Here is a 23,129-nt window from a genome sequence, read left to right as displayed (position 1 = left end):
TCCGTCAGGGGGCTCTCCCCGCTTGCTTCCACTGAACTCCGCCGGGCGCTGCTGACCTGACAGTGCGTCCTCCACCCGCTCGTGGTCGGGGTGGCCTGCATCCGTCGCTTGAGAAATACTGCACTGAGATGTCCTGAGTTTCCAAATGAGTCCACATTTCCACTATACAAAACCAACAGTCACATTTGTCTAACTCGGCACCTGTCTCACGACAGAAAGAGTTGCAGTATTGGGAAGCTGTGAAACTCAGTGGCAGATGTAGCTTTTCAAAAATACCAGTTTTTACTTCAACTCTTCTCATTGGTGCATTTCTTTCAACTTGACCTTGTTTCATTGATTTTCAAGGAAACATCTACCAAATATTTGAGTGGGCAAACCCTGGTTTGTCCATCCTCTGTCTGAAAAAAGCAATTTTGATGACAGCAGCTAATACAAGGGGAGTTTAATTCCATTTTCCATAACTTTTTTTAAATGATTTTGATTCAAATTTTTGCGTTCTGTGCAGTTTTTCATTACATATTTTTTCTGGGAAAATTCTGAAACGCGCCCCCCCCCCCCATACAAGTTAGAAATGGAAAAAGCCACCCAGGTAGCTTTGTGAGGCAACTCTAGTGCTTCAGATGCAATAGAAATGCTTTCGGTGTACTAGCCATTTCGTCGCACAGAACACGAAGGCCTGTGCCCAGTGGTGGAGCTATAACACAGTTAGTATTTTCTGTTCCTTCCGTTGCCACATACTCGGTTGTGAGACACCTCGCACAAAGACGACAGCGGTTTAGTGCACAGTTAGCTGGGCAGGAGTTCGGAGCGGCTCAGCTGAGTTCTCAGGACCTCGTGCACAGCAGTCCGGGTGTTCCGCAGGGCTGGGGTCTCAGCTGACGCAGGGTCTTCCAGGCGCATGGGATGTTGACTGAGCACATTTCCCTGCAGCTGTAGAAATACTGGCTCCCTGCTCCTTCGAGAGCAGCGGGAGGGGGAGGGGGAGGGAGCCTTGCTTCTCATGTCTGAGCTCAGGGGAAGCAGAAGCCTGCTTTGAAAGGGGTCACCTGGTTAAGCCGGGCCTGCCTGGGAGAATCTCCTCTCTGACTGGTGCACAGGCAGACTCATTTGGTGCCTTCGTCACATGTACAGCATCCCTTCCCCTTTGGCATGTGAGCTCCTGTCAACAAGGGGGTGACGACAGCCCTGTTCGTGTCCCCAGTCACAGTACGCTACTGCGAGGCCAGCCTGGGGGCCCTTGTGGATTTTGCCCACCATATTTTAGTTCACCGCATCTTTAAGGGGGAATGGTAGTTGTTGTTCTGAAAATGCTGGGCAGTGTTAGCACACGTTTCTAATTGAACTTGTCATTGAAATGCATGTTTTACTGTCTCTAGGTTTTTCAGACAAGGATCTTGAAGACGTGTTAGGGGGTGGTGAATACAAGCCTGACAAGAATAAAGGTAGGAGCGTTGATTTGTCCACATGCACAGCTGGTTCTGGGGAACAGGTGATGATGCAGCAAACAAGTTGATTGAGCCATTCTTAGCCCCTGGGAGATGCAAGGCAGCACTGGGACGTCCCAGCTTACAAGCCGGGCTACGCCTTGAAGGATGCGTGGCCTGCGGCTGAAGGAGGCGTTCTCAAGCTCCCTTGGAAAGAACCCGCGTTTGCCCTGATGTTCCTCACCAGCAGAGTAACTGAGGGCCGAGGAGCTCGTGAGATCAGCCTCCCCGACCTAGCCGGTCTTCCTTGGTGTGAGAGGAACAAAACTCGTCCTAAGAGGCAGTTTGTGAGAGACTCATGCTGAGTCGGAATCGTTTAGACTGCCTTTTATTTTGAAATGTTTGATCAGAGCTGCTTTCCAACTTCTCATGGAGTGCGCCTATGCTTCCTTCACCCAGCTTCCCTTGATATCTTACATAACGGCAGTGTGCCATCAGACCAGGAAGCTGGCCTCGGCACGGTGGTGCTACGTCGGCTGCAGACTCGACTCGGGTTCCTTTAGAGTTTGCATGCCTGGGGCGGGCGATGGTGGGTGTGTGTGTGCACACACCTATGTACCTGTGTAGGTAGAAAAAATGGTATCGCATTTGTAGATGGGAATAGTTATCGCCACGATCGGGAGGGAGAACCATTCTGTCACCTCAAAGGAGCTGTCTCATGTCACCCCTGAGTACTCATGTCCTGCCAAGATACCAGGGGTGGAATTCTCTAATTACAGTGTACACCAAGATGTGAGCCTAAGGGTGGGAGGGAATATTAGCCAGACGCGATGTGGCAAAACAAGTTACTGCTGTGATTTGTGGTTGTAACTTGTTATGGGCACAACTTCTGGTTATAACTTGTGATTATAGCGCGTGGCTGTGTCTGTTGTGACAGCCACATGTCACAAAGGTAAATGGCGGTGGTTGTGGCTCTGGTTATAATCCGTCGTCATGGCAGGTTGCTACTGTAATGTGCTCAGTGTGTTCGAAGTTCTGCATGTATCTGGTTGTAACCCTAACACACTCCCTGTGGTCGTGGCTGTGCTGCTGGTGTTGGCTCCTTTCCTACAAGAACTGTGCTTTTCCTACAGGAACAGGGTTTGCTCCTGATTGGAAGACACTGTAGTCAAACTTGTCCTTTGAAACACCTTTCCAGACAGTGTCATCTCTAGGAAAAAAAAATGCCCTAAAAGCCTCTAAATGCAACTCGCAAGTGTCAGGAGAACATGGAACATTTAAAGGGCAAACCCAGCAAATGAGCCAATTACTCCGGGGTGACGAATGGTATTTCCAGATGGCAAGATGAGGGTGGTGGTAGCGTGTGTAAGCCCGCACGTGAATGAAAGTCTGAATGACATGCCGGGCTTTTCCTTATTAAAAGTCCATGTCTTAGCAAGGAAGGAGTGGTAGGAAATCCTTTAATTAGGCTCATCTTTGAACTTGTCTTGTAGAGAATAATCAATTGTTGGCTAGTTATACTCGCTATCATTATAAGTGTCAGAGAAGGGACATCAAGGGGCCCGGCTGAAAGGATGAGTGTGAAACAGACGTGGCCGTGGTAAGCGCACAGTGCAGTTCTCTGTCCTCCACACGAAAACATGCCAAGGCCAAGAGTGACGGTAAAACAATGATCTCTGCCTAAACAGTCCTAATGAATGCACTCTCTAGCCTGGGCTCCGTAGGCACATAGATTCTGCTGTAATTTTAGAGTATGTTTCTGAAATAATCCTCCTCTGTTGTGTATTCTGCCCCCCCCCCAGGAAAAGGTTTTGATTGGCTCTATCAGAACAGGTCCTGTTGCCCTTCCCTAAGGGATGCCCTGTGAGCCTCCCCTCCTCTGCCCTCACTCCCTTCGTGCCCGACCTGCACTTGGGATCGTCCCCCATTTCTGCCAATAGCCGGCCTCTTTCCCCAGCACTTCAAGGTTGATACATTTCAACTCTTTCTTGTCCCCTTGTCTATGCCCTGGTATATGCAAGCGTCTGTGAGTCGCTTCCTAGTGACATCCTGATGGCCACAGCCCGCTATCCTGTGTGTGACCTTTGCAGCATTTGACTTTGCTCGCTTTCTCCTTAACATTATTCCCTGCTAGGTCCTTCGTGACTTCTCCTCCGGTCTCATTCACTGGTCTCCTTCATGGCGTCTTCCTGCACCCTGTGTGTTGCCTGCTGGATTTATTCTATGGGTGCTCAATTCAGTATGTTGTTCACCAGCATGGAAGAGAATGGCATTAGAAATCAAGATCTGAGTATGCTCATTGCTTAGTGGAACACTGTCACTTCTAGACCATCTAGGCAGGCAGAGGTAGGCGATAGTCTGATTGCTGCTCTCATTTATGGTAGTGAACATACTTTCCGGCCCACGCATGACAAGTATCTCTCCATGCAGGGTAGCTTACACTCACACAGGAGAGTTGCCTATGAGGGGCAGAGGGGCAGGAGGCCGGAGGATGACCCCCAAGCATGGTCAAGGGTGAAAAAGGAAGAAGTAGTCTTTAGGAAATATGAGTATATACACTAACTCACATTGCTTGCTCAGTTCAGGCTGCTCTAACAGATTTCCCTATTTGAGTGACAGCAGATATTTATTGCTCATTGTTGCAGAGGCTGGGAAGTCCAAGATCAAGTCTCTGGTAGATCCAGTGTCTCATGAGCGTCCTCATCCTGGTCTGTAGATGAGTCTCTTCTTGTGTTGCAGATGGTGGGAAACAGAAATTGGGGAGCAAGCTCCGGTGTTATTATAAGGACCCTAATTGCATCATGAGGATTCCATACTCATGACCTACACATCTCCCAAAGATCCCCCGCTTCCTAATGCCATCAGAACAGAGGGTAGAATTTCAGCATGCGAATTTGGGAGAATGCAAACATCCAACATATAACACTATCTACAAACATTTCCATAATCATTTCTGTGTCTAGCCATCAGTATTAACTATGACTTCATACTTTGTCTTCAAGTATATTTCAGGCCAAAACCTTTATGTTGATCTTCCATATTTTTTTTGACTGAGCTATAGACAGAGAAAGAGACAGAGAAAGGCCTTCCCTGGGTTGGTTCACTCCCCCAAATGGCTTCTACAGCCGGCGCTGTGCCGATCCAAAGCCAGGAGCCAGGTGTCTCCTCCCGGTCTCCCATGCGGGTGCAGGACCCAAGCACCTGGGCCATCCTCCACTGCACTCCTGGGCCACAGCAGAGAGCTGGACTGGAAGAGGAGCAACTGGGACTAGAACCCGGCACCCATATGGGATGCCGGTGCCACAGGCGGAGGATTAACCAAGTGAGCCACAGCGCCGGCCCCTCCATACTCTTATTCTTTCTTACCTGCAATAACTCCCTTCTCTGACAGTGAAAATCCTTGCTCCTACTGTCATTGTGTTGCTTTCTTGCCCAGTTCACATATACATGTATAGCAGTATTGCCCAGTTCACATATACATGCATTGAAGTTTCTCTTTGAGAAAGTTTTACCAACTGATATTGTCCAGGGTTGAGTTATTGTTACCTTACAGTTTCCTATCAAAATACTGTAATCCAAATTCACTTTGACCAGACCCCTTCATCCATGCAGTATGGTCATGCCATATGTATGTGATGGAATTAGGTTTGTCTTTCAGAGTCTGTTCTCTGCTAGGATTATCCCACCCAGCTAGTTAATGTTTGCTTTTGTGCCTTTACTTGCCGGCATTAAAGTGGTGTTCTTGAGACAGTTGTATGGTTTTGACGAATGTGTCGTTAGGCGTCCGCCATCCAAACACCATCCAGAGGAGTTCCAGAACCATCCCCTTGCTAGTCACCTATGCTCTCCCAACCCTAGCATGCACTCTGCTAGCCTAATTACTGATCTGTTTACCGTCTCCATCATTTTGCCTTTTCTGGAATTGCATAGGATTGGAATTGGAGTCTATAGCCTTTTCAGACTTCTTTCGCTTCGTAATATGCATTTAAAGTTCCAAGTCTTTTCATAACTTTATCTTGTTTCTTTTTGGCACTGAATAATTTTCAGTTATATAGACATATCATTGCTTATCCATTTACTTGTTGATGAATATCTGAGTTGCTTTCAGTTTTTAGTGACTATGAATAAAGCTACTGTAAACATTTACATATAGCAAAGGAGAGCAGCCTTGGGCAAAAATGCCATGGACTTGATCTGTTTTATTTTTTTAACGGCCAGAGTGGACAGTGAGAGAGAGACAGAGAGAAAGGTCTTCCTTTGCTGTTGGTTCACCCTCCAATGGCTGCCGTGGCCGGCGTGCTGCAGCCGGCACACCGCGCTGATCCGATGGCAGGAGCCAGGTGCTTCACCTGGTCTCCCATGGGGTGCAGAGCCCAAGTACTTGGGCTATCCTCCACTGCACTCCCTGGCCACAGCAGAGAGCTGGCCTGGAAGAGGGGCAACTGGGACAGAATCCGGTGCCCCGACCGGGACTAGAACCCGGTGTGCCGGCGCCGCAAGCCGGAGGATTAGCCTAGTGAGCTGCGGTGCCAGCCTTGATCTGTTCTTACTATAATTAAATTAGCTTCTGAAATGGCTGCATCTGGCTTTTTGTCAAGGTTCATAGTTGTTTTTGTTTACTTGAAAGGCAGAGTTAGATGGATTTTCCATCTGCTGGTTCACTCCTCAAAGGGCCACAACACTGGGCTGGGCCACCCTGAAGTCAGGGGCCAGGGAACTCTGCCAGGTCTCCCACATGGGTGGCAGGAACCCAATGACCTGGGCCATCTTTCACTGCTTTCCCAGAGATGTTTTAGGGGAGCCGGATTGAAAGTCCGGATCCAGGACTTGAACCGGTGCTCATGTGGGATGCTTACCTTGCTGCACGGTAACACCGGGCTCTCATAGTTGCTTTTGGAGAAGAGAATTTGTTGACCTCCTCACTCCCTCATACTCAGTCTCCTCCCGTGGTATGTTTTCAGTCTATAATGTTCTATTCTTTACCTCCATTCAATCCCAGGCCCCCATCACCTCCCCTTGGGATATTACTTAGCTTCTTAACTGATCACCTTGTTCGCATTTGTCCTCCATCCAACTGTCAGAGGAAACCATCAAGAACAGGAATCTGATTGTGTCATCCTCTGTTTAAAACTCTATACAACAAAAGAAAGCTAAACAGCCTAATTTGAAAAAAATGAACATATTTGACAGATACTTTACAAAGGAAATTAATGATCAAAATAAGTGTATTAATCAAGAAAATGCAAATTAAAACCACAATGAGATATAACACACCCACTAGAATAGGTAACATTAAAAAGACTGGGGCAGGCTCTGTGGCGTAGTGGGTAAAGCTGCCGCCTGCAGTGCCAGCATCCCATATGGGTGCCGGTTCGAGACCCGGCTGCTTCTCTTCTGGTCCAGCTCTCTGCTATGGCCTGGGAAAGCAGTAGAAGACGGCCCAAGTCCTTGGGCCCCTGCACCTGCATGGGCGACCTAGAGGAGGTTCCTGGTTTTGGGTCGCAGCTCCGGCCATTGTGACCAATTGGGGAACGAACAAGCAGATGGAAGACCCCCCACCCCGCCCCGCCTCTCTGTAACCCTGCCTTTCAAATAAATAAAACTCTTTAAAAAAAAAAAACAACTAAAGACTGACATCTCTCTGTGTATATACAGAGACAAGGCCAGGTGAGCACGCAGAGAGGGCCTCACCAGACACCAGCCCTGCTGGCAGCTCCATCTTGGACATCCAGCGTCCATAGCTGTGATAAAATAAGTTTCTGTTTAAGTGTCCCAGCTTGTGGCATTTTCTTGTAGCAACTCAAGACTAATACAACAGTGCTAGGTGCAACAAGGACATCATGAGAATGAGAATCAATGTTGGAAAGAAATCTTGACACAGTAGTAAAAGACCTGTGTCTATCCTGGGTGGAACTGAGGCGGCAGCTGAGTAGGAGGCTCTGGTGGCCACCTCCGCACAGAGCCATCAACATGAGCAGCTACTCGTGCACCAGATCCCCTTCGTGAGAGCTCCAGAAGCTGGGTGAGAGCCCACAGTGTCTGATCTGTGCAATCGTAAGAAGTTGCATTGAAGAAAGCAAGGGGGGAAGAATGGCCCATTTCACCCCTCCCTCAGCTCCAAGGAGCATGGCATGGGGAGATGCCTCTTGCTTGGAAGAGGGAGACCAAACTGAATGCCAGTACCAGGCCAACTGTGAGAAAACTGGCTGGACTGAGAGCCCCTCCTGCCCCAGCCCCATCCCTACGGAGTGAATTTCACTGCCTGCTGGCCTCTGCCACCCCTCTGCCAACCTCTGGCAGAAAGGCAAGCTCCCGAGTGGTCACACTTCCATCAGAAAATAGATTCTCCATCATCAAAAGAAGTAAAAAGAGACCAGGAATGTCATTACATAATGGTAGAGAACTCAATCCAGAAAGAGGAAATTATACTTATTAAAGACATATACAGCCAGTACTGGAGCACTCGAATTCATAAAGCCAATATTGATAGACTTACAGGAAGATGGACTCCAATACAATCACATTCAGAAATGGCACAGATTATCTATAAAGAAAAAATTGCCCACTTAATTGCACCTGGATCAGTTGGACCTAACAGACAGCTATAGGACTTTCCACCCAGCAGTGACAGTATGCGTTCTCAACACCACATGGAACATTTTCAAGGATATATGGTGGGTTACAAAGCAAGTCTCAACAAATTTTAAAAGACTAGAAATCACACCAAGGATATTTTCTGACCACAGTGCAGTAAAACTAGAAATCGGTAACAAGAGAAGCATTGGAAACTGTGCGGATAGATGGACAGCTTACTCTCAAATCAATGGATCAAGGAAAATCAAGGAGGAAGGTTAAAGAGTTCTTGATGAATGCAAATGCAAATACAAGATACCAAAAGCTATGGGATATAGCAAAAGAGTGCCAAGAGGGTAGTTGATGGCAGTGAATTCCTGGATCAAAGAAAAGCCCTCAAACTAGTTACTGCATCTCTAGAAACTAGAAAAAGAACAAATCAATTCCAAAATCAGAAAGGATAAAACTTGGAGCACAAATAAATTATACCAAGACTAAGAAAAAATACAAAAAAAAAAACCCCACAGAGTTATTAAATTTTTCTTTTCAAAGAATTCCTTAGCTAGACTAATCAACAGCAGGCTCAGATACATAGAAATCGGAAACGAAAATCGAAGCATTATTACACCAGAGACATAAACTGTTGATTACTATGAAAAATCCTATGCCAGCAGATTGGTAACCTAGAAGAAATTGACAAATTCTTGGACATATATGCTTTGCCAGGATTGGATCATGAACTAGAATACCTAAACTGACCAATAAACAAGTAGAAAAATTGAATAAGTTAAAAAAAGGGGGGCTGGTGCTGTGGCGTAGCCCATATGGACACCGGTTTGAGTCCTGGCTGCTCCACTTCTGATCCAGCTCTCTGCCATGGCCTGGGAAAGCAGTGGAAGGTGGTCCAAGTCCTTGGGCCCCTGCACCCACTTGGGAGACCCCAAAGACTCTCCTGGCTTCAGATTGACCCAGCAATCTGATTGGCCACCATGGCCAGCTGGGGAGTGAACCAGCAGATGGAAGACCTCTCTCTGTCTCCTTCTCTGTGAAACTCTGGCTTTTAAGTAAAATAAATCTTAAAAGCCTAGAATCAAATGGCTTCACTGTTGAATTCTACCAAAATATTAAAGAATTAACACCACAATCCTTCTTGAATTTGAAAAATAGAAAAGGAAGGAGTTTTTCCAAATTCATCCTGTGAGTCAACATTGGCTTGATAGTAAAACCAGAGGACAAAGAAAAAGCTACAGGCCAATATCCTTGATGAACATAGATGCAAAAATCCTCAACAAAATACTGGCAAATAGAACCCAGCAGCACATTAACACTCATTGACGGTGAGCAAGCAGGATTCATCCCAAGGATGCAGGGGTGGCTCAACATAAATGAATAAATGTGGGATACGACATCAGCAGAATGAAGGACAAGACTCACAGGATCATTTTAACAGACGGAAGCAGCGTTTGATAAAATTCAGCATCCTTCATGATAAAAACTGACCAAATCAAGTATAGAAGTCACGTGCCTCAGCATAATAAACACCACACATAAGAAGCCAAGAGCTAACATAATACTGAAACGGGGAAAATCTGAAGGCTGATTTAGAACAAGGCAAGGATTCTACTTCCACTACTTTTATTCAACGTAGTGCTGGAGGTCCTAGCCGCAGTAAGTAGGTGTAATAAAGGGCATCTCAATCAGAAAGGAGTACATAGGATCGTCACTGTTCACATATGGCATGATCCTACATATGGAAAACACCAACAGACTCCAACAAAGCTGCTGGAGTTAACAAATTCCGGAAGTGATCAGGATACAGTCAACGTGCAAAACTCAGTAGCGCTGTTTTACACCAACAGTGAATCATCTGTAAAAGAGATCAAGAAAGAAACCCCATTTCCAATAGCTCAAAAAAATCCCACACCAAAACCCAGGGAATAAATTTAATTAAGGGGGGAAGATCTCTACAATGAAAACCATAAAATCCTGGTGAAAGAAAGAGAACATAAAGAAATGGAAAGACATCCCATGGTGATGGATTGGAAGAAACTTTTTTTTAGATTCATTTATTTGAAAGAGTTACAGAGATGAGAGAGAAGGCAGGGGTGACGAGGTCTTCCATCTACTGGTTCACTTCCCAATTGGCTCAATGGCTGGAGCTGTGCTGATCTGAAGCCAGGAGCTTCTTCGGGGTCTCCCACATGGGTGCAGGGGCCCAAGCACTTGGGCCATCTTCTACTGTTTTCCCAGGCCATAGCAGGGAGCTGGATCAGAAGTGGAGCAGCTGGGACTCAAACCGGCACCCATATGGGGTGCCCGCACTAGAGGCAGCGGCTTCACCTGCTACACCACAGCACCAGCCCGGCTGGTTGACTCTTCACAACCTAGGGCGTTTCCAAAAGGGACCTCAGGCCCTGTGAATGCAATGTTCTTCCGTAATGAGTGCAGGCCCTCAGGTGACGTGAAGGACAAGCGTGAGGCTCATGTCCTGAAATGGTACCTGTTGCTTGTTGGAGTTGCTCTCTGGGTAGGGAGAGTGAGTGTGTGTGTGTGTGTGTGTGTGTGTGCAGCTCTGTGCAGTCTTATGACATATGACAACCACCACAGTCGAGAAAAAGCGGTACTGTCATCACAGGGGTACTTCCTGGTGCCTGTGATAACCGCAGCCACCTCCCCCATTCTCCAACATTCATTCATCTGATGTTGCAGAGCATTTTGGGTTTCCTAGTAGTGGATACAGCATTGTGAGCCCAAACTTGTGTTCTGACTACAGTTACAGTTGAGGCAGTAGGCACGTGGGAGACACGTGGTATCAAACTTGCGTTCTGACTACAGTTACAGTTGAGGCAGTAGGCACGTGGGAGACATGCGGTGTCATTTGGAGTCCGACTTCCCTAGTGGGGACCCGCCTCTGTCACATGCCGTCAAGCTCTTCCCTGGCAGTCTCTGGGGGATGCGAAGGGCAGTTGTCCTATTGGATGGCAGAGAAAAGGGACTACTGAGCCCAGAGATCCCAGAATGTAACAGGTACTCACTACATAGTAGCTGCCACTGAGAGGGTAGAAGTTCTCCCAGAAGGCCTGGGTTTGCAGGGCACAGGCGCAGCCTCCTAGAAGCCCATGTGAGGTTATCTAGGGGGGACTTGTCACGGGGGTGGAATCGGAGGGAGCAGCGGTGTTGGCTCGCCTCGCTGTGGCCTGACTGAGCTGACGTCACGGGGTCACGACAAATCCTAAATGATTGTGTCCTTTCTCCAGGTGATGGTGGCTATGGCAGCACTGACGATTCGGGATCTGGTAGGTGTCTGCATCCTGAGGCTTCTCTTGGAAACCCCGGGGAGCAGATGTGCGGGCCCACTCTGGTCTCAGTAGGCCAATCCCAGCTTTCACGAGAATGCTCCCCATAGAGAATGGGGAGGCAGACAGTAAAGGGGCATGGTCCCTGAAGGCAGCTCTCAAAGGTCTGGGTGTTGAGGGAGGTGATTTTAGTAGGAGAGGGGCCCGTACCGTTTCCCTGTGTACTGTTCACACTTGTCAAAACGGAAGTCCTTCGCACAGTTGAGAAGCCCTTGGCAAATCTGAGGGCACTGTGTCGTTGTCATGCCTTCAACCCGTGTGCCGCCTTGCAGGGTCCTGGGGACTGTGGGCCTTTGAGCCAGCTGGGCTGGGCGCTGGAGGAGAAGCAGCCTCCCAAGCAGAGCCTTGTGGTTCTCTGGCTTTGTACCTGACTCGCCGTCTCTCCCCTTCTTCCCTGCCCAGGTATGTCAGCGGAGACGGGCACCATTGCTGGTGTGGCCAGCGCCCTGGCCATGGCCCTCATCGGCGCTGTGTCCAGCTACATCTCCTATCAACAGAAGAAGTTCTGCTTCAGCATTCAGCGTACGTGAAGCTGCTCGCTCCTACCTGGAGCACTCTCCAGGGAAAAGAGCTGGGAGGATTGGGCTCCTTCCACAGCCTGCTAGAGACCCACAGCAGCTCCTGAGGGAGACGTCAGGGGTAGGGGTGGGCTTGCCCTTTAGGAAATCCTAGGGGACAGAGTTAGGTTGAACTGAAGTGCAAACTGACCTCGGATAGTGAATGGGGCTGGACTTGGTGACCTTGGCCTTCCAAGGCCCCCCGTTTCCAGAGGCCATATTTCTTTGGGGCCAGAGATCAGTGACCGTTGTGAGGTTTCCTTCCCCTAAGACTAGGGAAGGACCCTGGGAGAGCCCTGTGCCCCCAGATTTCAGCCGGGGGATGTGGGAGCTTCAGAGGCTGGAGTCAACAGCTTCCGTTTGTGCCGCGGGTTGGCAGTGCCCCCTTGCAGATTCTGCGTCGTAAACTGTCTCAAGGGACTAGAGAAGGAAGAAGGTAGTTCTTGCCTCCACCCTTCTGAAACATGGGTCACCTTCGTTTTGTGCTGTAGCTAAGAGTCTAGAAGTAGTGGGGAAATCGAATGGTTGCCGATGGACTCCTAAGAAGCCCGTTGGGGTCCCTTGTCACGGAGCCCTGCGGGCTTGCCTTTGAGAGTGAGAGAGAACTGACCCAGCTTGCTGCTTTCATAAGCACCGCGATGGGGTGTCCCTGGTTCAAGGCTGGTGGCTTTTCTGCTCAAGTGACATGATGTGGCTCAGCCCTGGTATTTCTCCTTCCTTCCTGCCTTTGACACGATGGTAGACTCGGGAACACCCCCTGAGAGCGCCCCTGCCCTTGGCCTCTGCTCCGCTTCCCGGGATGCTTTCAGTGTGCGTGTTGCTGAAGTCTCTGTCTCTTCGTCTGGCTGAATATCTTGACTGTATCTGTTACAGATCTATCTGTATCTGTTTTACACAAGTAAAAGGAAAACAGCTGATCTTCGTACTCATTTCCTGAAAGAAACAGGGGTGAGGCCTTGTACGTTGGATCAGCAGACAAAGCAGGCAGCTTGGCCTTCACCGCAATGGGGCTCCGTCTCCCCAGCCTCGGGCCAGAGCATTCCTCAGTCCTGGGACTTGTGTAACCTGCGGAGGGCTCCTCCTGAGCCCTGCCTCTCTGTCGCCATGGCCGTGGCCCCTACCCGTCCAGGCCCAGGGTGTTCTCCTTATCCCACCTGAATGGTTTTGTCTACTTCCTGCCTGTCTGTTTCCCTCACACCTCACTCTCTTCCAGAAGGACCTGTTGCAAAGTGCTTGGACCTCCCCATGATTCCTTTTGCTCTCAAGGTCATACTACCCTCCTCCTCCCTACCCCCACCCCCTTTCCTTAGTATTCAAATACCCCGACCTTCGTATTCAAAGCCCTTTATGGTTGTGCTCCAACCACATCTCTGGCCCTCTGTACAGCTGCTGTCACTTCTTTGAGGGTGCCCTGGTCTTGGTAGTATGCAGCCTCTTCTGCCAGCTCCTCTTACCCTCCAGGCTGGCATCTGCTCCCAGCCTCTGGTTGTATTAGCCACCACCTCTGTGCTGTCACAGCGCCCCCTGCTGACCTTGCCTGGAGCCCGTGAGATGGGATTGGCTGATTGCTTTCTGTATCTGTAGCTACTGCCCCTTCCTGTTCCCAAACCACTCTCTGGATTGTCAATACCCTAAGGGGCTGTATGCCTCATTCCCCGTGTGTCCTTGGCACCTAGGCTCGGCCAGAATCGGCAGGAGTGCCTCGGATGCTCGTAGGGTGGCCAAACTCCCCAAGAAGCGGGGGTTGGGACCTCGCATTCCCATCTTTCCACTGGGCTTCAGGCATCAGTGCCGTGTGGAGATCAGTGAGGGCAGACCCGGAAGCTCCAGAAAGATGGCAGGTGATGACAGGCGCGCCTGTCCCCTCCACTGTGGCCCTCAGGTGTTCTTGGCTTCTGCTGTGGCCAGAGGGGCACATGCTTTGGGGACCCTCAGCTTCATCTGTCTGCCTTCAGTGCCCAGGGTCAGGGCATCTCATGGGAAGCCCATGAGGTCTGTTGCCAGCAGTGGAGTTCTCAAACCAGGGTTCTAAGCTCTGTGTCTTGCCTTCAGATGCGGCAGAAGGTCAAGGTAACAGCGTGCTCTGACTTCTCCATTTTCCTTGTGCTTTGGCCTGTACACACACCTCATTATCTACCCCACTTGCTGGTCCCGCTCTCACCATTCTTCATGCCCTCCCCTTCCCCCGGCGCTGACCAATTTGGCTGCGAGCACACTCATCTTTAGCTTTCCCTGATGCCTGTGTGAGGATGCCACGGCCCAGTCCTGCCCCAGCGACCGCAGCTGGGGATGCCTGGGGTGGGGACGTCCTGTGCTAGAGACTCAGATGCCCCCTGGTGGTCATCCCTAGGAAGAAGGCAGTATGGTACACACCAGGCAGACAGCTGGCCAGTGGTGGGCAGGCTCCATGCATCTTCCAGTCCTCACCTATCAGCTTCCACAGTCCATCACCTGTTCCATGCCGCATGGGGCCAGCCAACCCTGCCAAGGAGTGACACTGGCAGTTTTTCATGGACCGATCTGGCTTCCGCCATGAGCCCAGCAGCCACCAAAATGGCACATGGCAGGCTGGAGCCTGGGACCCAGGATGGTGGAGAGCCTCAGTTGGTCGGTCAAGTCCATTGGAACTGTGGCCTGCCTCATTTTCTCACAGGCCCAGGGCTGCATATTTCCAGGCCCTGGGCTCTCCAGGGATAAGACACAGCCGCTTGACTCTTCCCAAAGCAGCAGCAGGGTTGGGGTCCACTCAAATCCTTGAGTGGTGGTCCCTGTTGGCATGAAGAGGGTGCTTTGTCCACTCTCCAGATCCATCCTGGAGATAGGTGGGAAGAAAACCCCAATACAAAGCTGGATCAGAGCAGCTGCTGGGGAGCCCTGGGCACTCCAGACTCGTGTGAGTGTGGCAATCACTCTTCTGCCGGTTGGCCTCGGCAGGGGTGCGGGCTGCTGGGAAGGCCCTATGTTGGCAAGAGGCTTGGCCAGCATTTCCACAGTGCGCCCCATTCAGCCGTCTGCCCCCTCTCTGACCTGCATCCATCAGTCTTCCATGCAATATTTGGTTTCCTGTCTGCTTCCCTGGGCCACACATGGACCCAAGGATGGCGCTGAACCCTTCCGTTGGGCGTCCCTGCTGCCTTGCTCCACGCCGGCAGCTGCCTTGCAGGGATGGGGGCTCTGGGCCCCTTGCTGCATGATGTTCTGAGTGTGATGAGGAGAACTGGGCGGCAGAGTCACAGCTGCATCAGACTCATCCAGACAAGGTCACTCCCGTGCCTGTGGGCGTGGGGCATTGACTTGTGCTGTTTGCCCTTTGCAGAGGGGCTCAATGCAGACTACGTGAAGGGGGAGAATCTGGAAGCTGTTGTGTGCGAGGAACCCCAAGGTAAGCTCTTCTTGGTCACTGTCCCTTGCTAAAGGTCTCGCAGTTTGCAGTCCCAGCACTGAGCAGAATTGTGCCAGGGAAGCAGGGAGAAGCAGGAGCGTCTGCTTCTAGAGTGTCCAGCCAGCAAGAGAGGCTGTGGGAGCCCAGGCGGCCCTGCCAGCCCCTGATCAGCCAGCATCCCAGCTTCGAGACTGGCCTCGTGCTCCGGGTGCTGGTGCTGTGCAGCCTCTGTCCTTGAGTCATCTGATGCAGAGCACCTGGTCCCTGTGAGCACGAATGGCGGTACCCTGCACTGCTTCATGCAGAGCAGGGGGAAGCTTTTAACTGAGGCCTAGAGCCCTTTTAAAGTGACTTATTTGAAAGAGTTTACAAGGAGGGAGGGAAAGAGGTATCTTCTGCCGGCACCGCGGCTCACTAGGCTAACCCTCCGCCTTGCGGCGCCGGCACACCGGGTTCTAGTCCCGGTCAGGGCGCCGGATTCTGTCCCGGTTGCCCCTCTTCCAGGCCAGCTCTCTGCTGTGGCCCAGGAGTGCAGTGGATGATGGCCCAAGTCCTTGGGCCCTGCACCCCATGGGAGACCAGGAGAAGTACCTGGCTCCTGCCATCGGATCAGCGCGGTGGCCATTGGAGGGTGAACCAACGGCAAAGGAAGACCTTTCTCTCTGTCTCTCTCTCTCTCACTATCCACTCTGCCTATCAAATATATATACATATATACATATATATATATATATATAGGAATCTTCCATCTGCTGGTTCAATCCCTAAATGGCTGCAATGGCCAGGGCTGGGGCAGGCTGAAGCCAGGAGCCTGGAGCTTCATCTGTGCCTCCCACGTGGGTGCAGGGGCCCAAGCACCTGGGCCATCTTCTGCCTTTCCAGGCACATTAGCAGGGAGCCGAACTGCAGGTGGAGCAGCCAGGACTCGAACCAGTACCCACATGGGATGCCAGTGTGATTTTACAACACCATAGGTGATGGCCCAAGTGCTTAGATCCTTGCCACCCATGTGACAAACCTGGATTGGTTCCCAGGGTCAAGCTGGCCCAGCCCCTCAGCCATTGAGTATCTGGACAGTGAGGCAGTGGATAGGGGAGCTCTTGGCCTTTCCCTCTGCCTTTCAAACAAAGTGCTCTCGGCAACCCTGCCGGGAACACTCCCACCTTTGCAGGGGAGGAAGTAGTGGCAGAGCTGTGTCCAGAGCACAGCCTGTGCAGCTTCCTCCTTTTCTCCACTTGACGCATCCAGAGTGCGGCTCCAGGGCCCGAAGGGAGATGGCCCAGGATGAGCTTAGCTGCCCCAGACCCCAGACCCTAGACAGAATAGACAAGGGAGCCAAGCTTCTATTCGCAGCAGTGGCTTGGCTGTGCCACTGCACCTTCTAAAGGGGCGTCCTCTCTCTCTCTCTCTCTCTCTCTAGTGAAGTACTCGGCACTTCAAACGCAGTCCGTGGAGCCATCGGCCCCTGAGCCGCCCCGCATCTGAGGCCCCGCTCGGCAGCAGACACACGCCGAGGGTGCCACTGCCTGCGACCCTGCTCCCGACTTCCTCTGGACCCACAGCTGCTGTGCTGCACCGCTGCTCCTCCCGTGTCCTTGGCTTCTTGTCATTCTGAGTTTCCCGGACAAGCTCTGAGTGCTCCCCAGTTTGGTTTCTGTGCTGCACGAAGCGGGATAGGGTGTCCGTCGTGCCGCAGGCACTGAGATTTGGTGCTGAAACTTGACGCGTGACTCAGCACAGAGCCCGCGCTGGCCTCAGAAGCTGCTGGATTGCAGGTGCCCTGGAGCCAGCCTGGCCCAGCCTCAGTGAGCTCTCAGGGGATTGGGGGTGGGGGGGCCATGGACATGAGGGTGGGCAGGATGCTGGGGACGCTGCTGCAGGAGGAGAGCCTTTCTGCGCAAAGACTTTGAACGCCACGTACTGTGGTCCTGCCGCGTGCTGGAGTGGCTCACAGTGCCGAAGGGTCTGGCATGAGGTGGCCCCGGGCAGTGGCCTCCAGGAGCTATCGGGGAGGGGGCAAGTGAGTCAGCACAGAGCAGCAGCACACCCGCGCAGCACCCAGGCTGGCGGTTTTACTTCCGTCTTTCCAACTGCAGGTTTTCTCGTGTTGGGCTGCGGGAGGGCTGGTCTGCATTGTAAGCTTTTCAGTTCCTTAAGTGCAAAATGCATCTCATAAGTTTTGCTTTGAGAGTTTAGGCATCCTCTGGATACATAGGAAGCTGTGACTTGCAGGCCTACTTCTGCTCCCACGACGGGGAAGTGTGGTCTTAAAGCTGGCAGGGTTAAGCTTTCAGGAATCACTTCTTGGTTAGAGATGAGTTTGCTCTTGTTGGGTGGGGCAGGTGTTCACCCTCCACCTCGCGACTGATTTTTCTCTGGGAGAATGAGCTACAGGTGTCAAAACTAAGCATCAAAGCCCCAAGCATGCTGCTTTGCTTAGAAGTGTTTGGTGGAGAGGGAAGAAGGGAGAGACTGAGACTGACTTGGCTGCACGAATACACCTGTCTTTGTAGCTCTGTGGTCAACACAGGAGAGCCCAGACACCGGCTCCTCACCTGGCTCAGAGCTGGCTTCTTAGGATGTTCAACCCACGTGTGCTTCCGCCCCAGCCAGCGGCCGGAGGCTGAGCTGCAGTCTGGGTAACCCCATGTGATAACTGGCTTGCCTGGTCAAAGAGCACTTCTCAAAGCTCATACACATTACCCAGCAGGCAGGACCCCACTTTCAAACCCCCAGACCTGACCTCTTCAGAAACACGAGCCACAGGCTGTGGCTTGGTTCCTTTGTGTCCACTGAGCTGATATACACCCTAGGTGTGTGTTGCTTTACAAACCTACTCATGGTGGGAGGGAGGGGTTGGTATAGCATCCTGTCTTGCAGGCACGTGCCCAGTGTGTGCCCGTGGCCCTGGAACACTGGCACACCGGGACTGTGTCTGACAGGGGGCTGCAGCACTGAAGAAATGCCCCATGACACCACGAAGAAGGGAAGGATGGCCTCACGAAGCTCCCTGTGCCACGGGAAATCCATTACCACGGCGGCATTGCTTGCGAGAGTTGCCCATTTGCAGAGCCTCCCACCCTGGCTGGCCAGACTGTTGTCAGGTGTGTCCTTCCCTGATGCCCCATGACATGGCCATTGCAAGGCTGGAGGTGGCTATGGTGCATTTTTGCGTCCATGGCCTGTCGTGACCTAGAAAGGCTGAGCTGGGGGGAGGGGGAGGCTGTTGTCCAGCAAACATTTGTGGTAAACCCTGGCAAAGACCTTGGAACGCTCTAGCTGTGATGTCCAGGAAACACTCTGAAGCTCCTTCACCCATAGCACGACTTTGGTGAAAAGGGTCCTATTTTGCTGTTATCTCTGTGCCTTCTGCATAAAGGCCATAGCCTGGGTCCTAGGCGGCAGCTGCCAGGGCCTGGTGCTGGGACAGCCCTGGGCCTTCTTTGCAGAGCCCCCCTCCCAGGGGTTTCTCCCAACATTTTCCCCTTGCTCAGGAACTGTGACCTGCAGAAGCCTAGGGGCTCCTGTTGTACTGCCCGCTTAATAGTCTCACTGGCCAGCTAGGGCCTGCCCCAGGTGATGGGAAAAGGTCAGCGAGTAACCAGGAAGGGACAGTTAAAGATGCAGCCCCTCTCAGCTTCACTTGATGGGGAAGGCTTGTGAAACGCAGTTTTGACCGTGACAACTCTGAGCACATTCAGCTCTAGGAAGGAGTGGCAGGAGCCAGGAGGTGACAGTTTAATGGGATGGTAGGCCCTCCTGGGGGAGGCCAGGTCCACTGGCTTGGCCACTCGGGCTAGGGGTTAGCGCCAGTTCCCTGAAGGCGAAGTGGAGGCTGAGCTCAGCAACCCCTGTACATTTTTCTATGTGCTTGTGTCCAAGAATGAATTGTAAACTGTCTAGTGTTTGCATTAAACAAAATGGAACCCAACAGATCCATGTATTTGTGATGATGTAAAGACACTTCCTTTGTCCACTGATGCTGCTTTTTCCTAAAGTCACTTACGATGTGGTACTGACCTCACTCCTCTAGTCCCCAGCTAAAGGTATTGCTCTGGAAGGTCAAGAGTTCTTGCATCTGTCCCTGGACAAACAGCTTAGGCTCAGGGCACCTGGCAGACCTCCTTGTATGGGAGCTGTGGAGGGACATGCTCATGTCCCAGGGTTAGGGAGGGCAGAGGCAGAAGCAGAGCCCCGGGGAGGTTGCCCAGCACATCGAGTTCTCGTGCCTGCCCGCATCAGCTTCAAGAAGTCTGCAGGCAGGGCCCACAGCCCCACTGCGCGGTTCTCTTCAGAGCCATCCAGCAACCAGTATAGGCTCTAGCTGTGTGCAGCCATTGCAGCCAGAGAAAGCTAAGCAAGAGGGGGCCTGCACCATGCAATGAAGTGTATCCTTGTCGACTTGTGGCTTGGCTTGTGAACAGAGAAGGCAGCTGGTCGTGTCAGCCCTGAAACAAATGCTCGGACCCGGGGCAGTGATTAGGTCTCCACATTGGTGGTCCAGTAGCACCAAGCCCCCCATGTGATCTCCCCCTGCTGAAGCTGTCTATGGCCTCCAGCTCTGCTGGCACTGCTGGAGGTGGCTGCCTAGCAAGTGCCCTTCCGGGCCACCTCTGCCTGATTCTGGGCTCCCTCCCTCACGACAAAGGACCCCAGGCCCTGTTAGGGATCAGCTGCAGGGGGAGATGTGATCTCACCCAGGCTTTACAGCCCTGGAAAAACACAGGGGCTGGCAGATGTGGGGTGGCGCTGTGCCTGCACAAGGACGACCCAGTGCCCTGCCTCTTGGGTGGCCCCTGTCTTTTCCCCGAGTCTTCCGTACTTTCTCTAGGTTACCATCGAGGGGCATTTGATTTAAAATCAGTACTTACGAGTGTGTTGACTGAGACAGGGGGTGACTTGGGATAAATCATGGACACTTTACTATGTGCCAAGTACAGGTACCATGTGAACAGAGTATGTTTTTATTACTGGTCTTTTGAAATACTTAAAAAAAAAAAAAAAACTCAGGAACAGAACCACAGAGCAAACATAGAATTTTAATTACAGATTAAAATACAGTGCATCAGATGAGGCAAATACAGTATTGTACCAGTTTTTAAAAACCTGAACCATAAAGGTTTTCCATTCTAGTGCACTTAAATAAAACGAATTGCTTAGTGAACAGAACTATGCTTCAAGTTTCAGAAACAGTTCTGTGCAAGAAATGTACAAAGGAAAACGATCTGTGCTCCTTCAACAGCTGAGTGGGGGCGCTGGGGATCCTGCTGGCAGAGCTGCCCGCATCTACCAGGTAAAGATGCGAACGGCCCTGGCTGGGCGTCGGCTTGCCACCCTCACCTGCACCAAGCCGCCCATTCGGCCTATTCAAAGTTCGAAGTGTTCTCCAGTCGCTGCAACTGTGCAATAGTCCTGGTGCAGCTGGAGGATTAAATACTTCCGGGGGTGGGGGTGGGGGGAGGAAATGGGAGCATTTTTTTAAACCAGTCTATCAACTCATAATCCAGTTTATTCAGGTATGTAAGGAGTATAAATCGAAGCTAATGTCAATTAAACTATGATGTAGAAATAAATTCCCCAGATAAAAATGGAGAAATGATTTTAGATTATCAAATTACCACCAAGAAACTTTTAAGATTTTAAAAGGTAGAGTTAGAGAGAGAGGGACAGAGATACTTTCTATCCACTGGCTCGCTCCTCAAATGGCCACAGTGGTCCGGCTGGGCTGATCCGAAGTCAGGAGCTTCTTCTGAGTCTTCCACGTGGAGTGCAGGGGGCCCAATCACTTGGGCCATCCTCTGCTGTATTTCCCAGGCGCAGTAGCAAGGAGCTAGATTGGAAGTGGAGCAGCCGGGACTCTAAGGGGAACCCTTATGGGACGCCAGCACTGCGGGCGGTGGCTTTACCCACTTCACCACAGTGCCAGCCCCCATTTCTGGTATCTTAAGGAACGATCGTTTTCTGTAAGTTATCAGAAGGTTAAGTTGTAAAAACCTCTATTCTCTAAGGTATTTGGCTGTAGAAAACCTTCAACATATTTTCAAAAATAAGGTCAGTACACAGGATGGTGCAGGTGCATCCAGCAATTGGACACAACCAGGTAACAGTGCAATGCAGCTGTCCCTGGTGTTGCCCCGTATCTGAGGCTCCAACTCTGCAGACCAGCTGACCTCCTACAGTGACAGGGCCCAGGTGTGCACTAGTTATCTGGGGCACGTCACAGAGGGGCTGAGAGTTGATGGTAGCTTCATTTCTGCAGGGACAGATGGAATCGCAGAGTTTGAAGTTGCTAAGTGAAGGTGCAAAACCAGAGCAGAGGCCTGATGGGCTGAGGCTGACGCTTAGGGAAAAACCATGGGAAGTTGTGCGTGCTTTATCCCAAAGGAAGCCACAGCACAGGGGTTGCTTGAAAATATGAACAGGCAGTCGTGGGAGTAAGCCGAGTGGAAGAGACCATGACCGAGATGAGAAGTATTTCACTTACCATACAACTGGGGAAAGTGCATTTGCTTTCATACAAGCCACAGGCATTGGGAATGAGGCAGCAGGATGCAAGGGTGGACGGCCTGGGGCCCTCAACAGATGGTGCTGCTCAAAGGGAGCCGGTGGGGGAGGCCAGCACCTGTGCAGAGCTGCCCGAGGACAGTGTGCCCAATTCATGCCATCCCTATCAATGCACCAGGACAGCCCGGGAAGGAAGTACCAGTTAGGTGAGGACCAACCTTGGTTCAAATGTACCACATAAAAGTTAGCATGAGGTTTGCTTGGAAAAGAATTTCTCACGTTGTAGAGTTAAGCAGCTATCTGCTCCCGTGACTACTACACTAAACATAAAAAAGGACGTAGGAAAATAAAGGCATGTTTCTCTTGTTTAAAAATACCTTATCTGTACATGACAGTAACTGGAACAGGAGGCCCCGTGGCATGAAGGTCACTAGAACAGATGGCAAGGGCCTGCCTCCCCTGCAAGTACTTCCCCATCACAGGTCTCAAGTGGCAGAGCTGAAGGCAGGCCTCTGGCCAGCAACGTGGTCTTTCCATGACTGGTGGTTGCATTTAACGAAGGCTGTGACTTGGAAGCAAAGGTCGGAGACTTCCTTAAACCTCCATCTGAGTTTCTCCCGAGCTGCCTAGACTAGGGGAAGGCGGGTCCCGGTGACCCCACTGACAGGAGGGCAACGGGCTGTGCACACAACGAATATACTCGCCGACAGTGGGAGCTGTCGCCTAGCCACACACATGGTCCCTGGGCCGAGTCTTAAGGTCACAGGCTCCAGGCAGGACAGCAACCGCCAGGCCATTTCCCATCAGACTGAGGTATGGACTGGAGTGGCTGCGTGGGAGGGTGACGAGCCCCGCTCCGATGACGACGAGACTGCACGCGTGGCCACCTCCCGCTGCAGGTCCTCCACTCGCTTCTGCAGCTCCGCCCTGACAGCCAGCAGCTCCTTGAGATTCTGGTGAATCGGCATCTGGCGGAGAGCAGACAGCACTGCGTTATTGGGCCGTTCTTACCTCGCTGCTCACACAGCTCGGCGCTGGAGTACTAGACTACTGGAGCATCCGCACACCCTGTGGGCCCAGCCTCTCAGGCCACCGGTCTTCCTGCCAAGCGTGCAGACTCCCGTCCCCCACAAGCCACCCTTCCCCAGCTCCTGTGTGCTAGGAAAAAAAAGCAGACGCACCAACTGTGTCCGCCAAGGCTACTGTGTGCAGAGTCAGAAGCCAGCAGTCCCCTGAGGATGGTCTCCAACCCAAGTGGAGGGCTCCAGCTGCTGCACAAAGCACTGCTGATGTGGACATCCCTCTCCCCTGGCTCCGTTATCTCTGCATTTGA

At 51.5% G+C, this 23,129-nt stretch overlaps 2 protein-coding genes across 10 annotated transcripts in view; one reads left to right on the top strand and one right to left on the bottom strand.

Annotated features, from left to right (window-relative positions):
- CD99L2 (CD99 molecule like 2) overlaps nucleotides 1–19,223 on the top strand; it is a 102,253-nt gene extending 83,030 nt beyond the window's left edge. For 2 of the 4 annotated variants that reach the window (XM_070067223.1, XM_070067222.1), the window contains exons 7-12: nucleotides 1,377–1,442; nucleotides 11,255–11,293; nucleotides 11,756–11,875; nucleotides 13,963–13,980; nucleotides 15,227–15,292; nucleotides 16,713–19,223. In XM_070067223.1, the coding sequence (XP_069923324.1) occupies nucleotides 1,377–1,442; nucleotides 11,255–11,293; nucleotides 11,756–11,875; nucleotides 13,963–13,980; nucleotides 15,227–15,292; nucleotides 16,713–16,777 (374 nt within the window). In that variant the 3' untranslated portion in view covers nucleotides 16,778–19,223. The remainder of the gene's footprint in view (nucleotides 1–1,376; nucleotides 1,443–11,254; nucleotides 11,294–11,755; nucleotides 11,876–13,962; nucleotides 13,981–15,226; nucleotides 15,293–16,712) is intronic. The other 2 variants (XM_017350864.3, XM_008275030.4) reach the window with 1 other exon arrangement.
- Nucleotides 19,224–20,311: 1,088 nt separating this feature from the next.
- MTMR1 (myotubularin related protein 1) overlaps nucleotides 20,312–23,129 on the bottom strand; it is a 77,183-nt gene continuing 74,365 nt past the window's right edge. For all 6 annotated transcript variants that reach the window (XM_070067220.1, XM_017350861.3, XM_070067221.1 and 3 more), the window contains one exon: nucleotides 20,312–22,764. In XM_070067220.1, coding sequence (XP_069923321.1) covers nucleotides 22,600–22,764 — 165 coding nt within the window. In that variant the 3' untranslated portion in view covers nucleotides 20,312–22,599. The remainder of the gene's footprint in view (nucleotides 22,765–23,129) is intronic.

The sequence above is a fragment of the Oryctolagus cuniculus genome, chromosome X, assembly GCF_964237555.1.
Source record: "Oryctolagus cuniculus chromosome X, mOryCun1.1, whole genome shotgun sequence".
In the NCBI taxonomy this organism is placed as follows: domain Eukaryota; kingdom Metazoa; phylum Chordata; class Mammalia; order Lagomorpha; family Leporidae; genus Oryctolagus; species Oryctolagus cuniculus.
The sequence above is the reverse complement of the archived record's forward strand: the minus strand, read 5'-3'. Positions and strand labels throughout refer to the sequence as shown.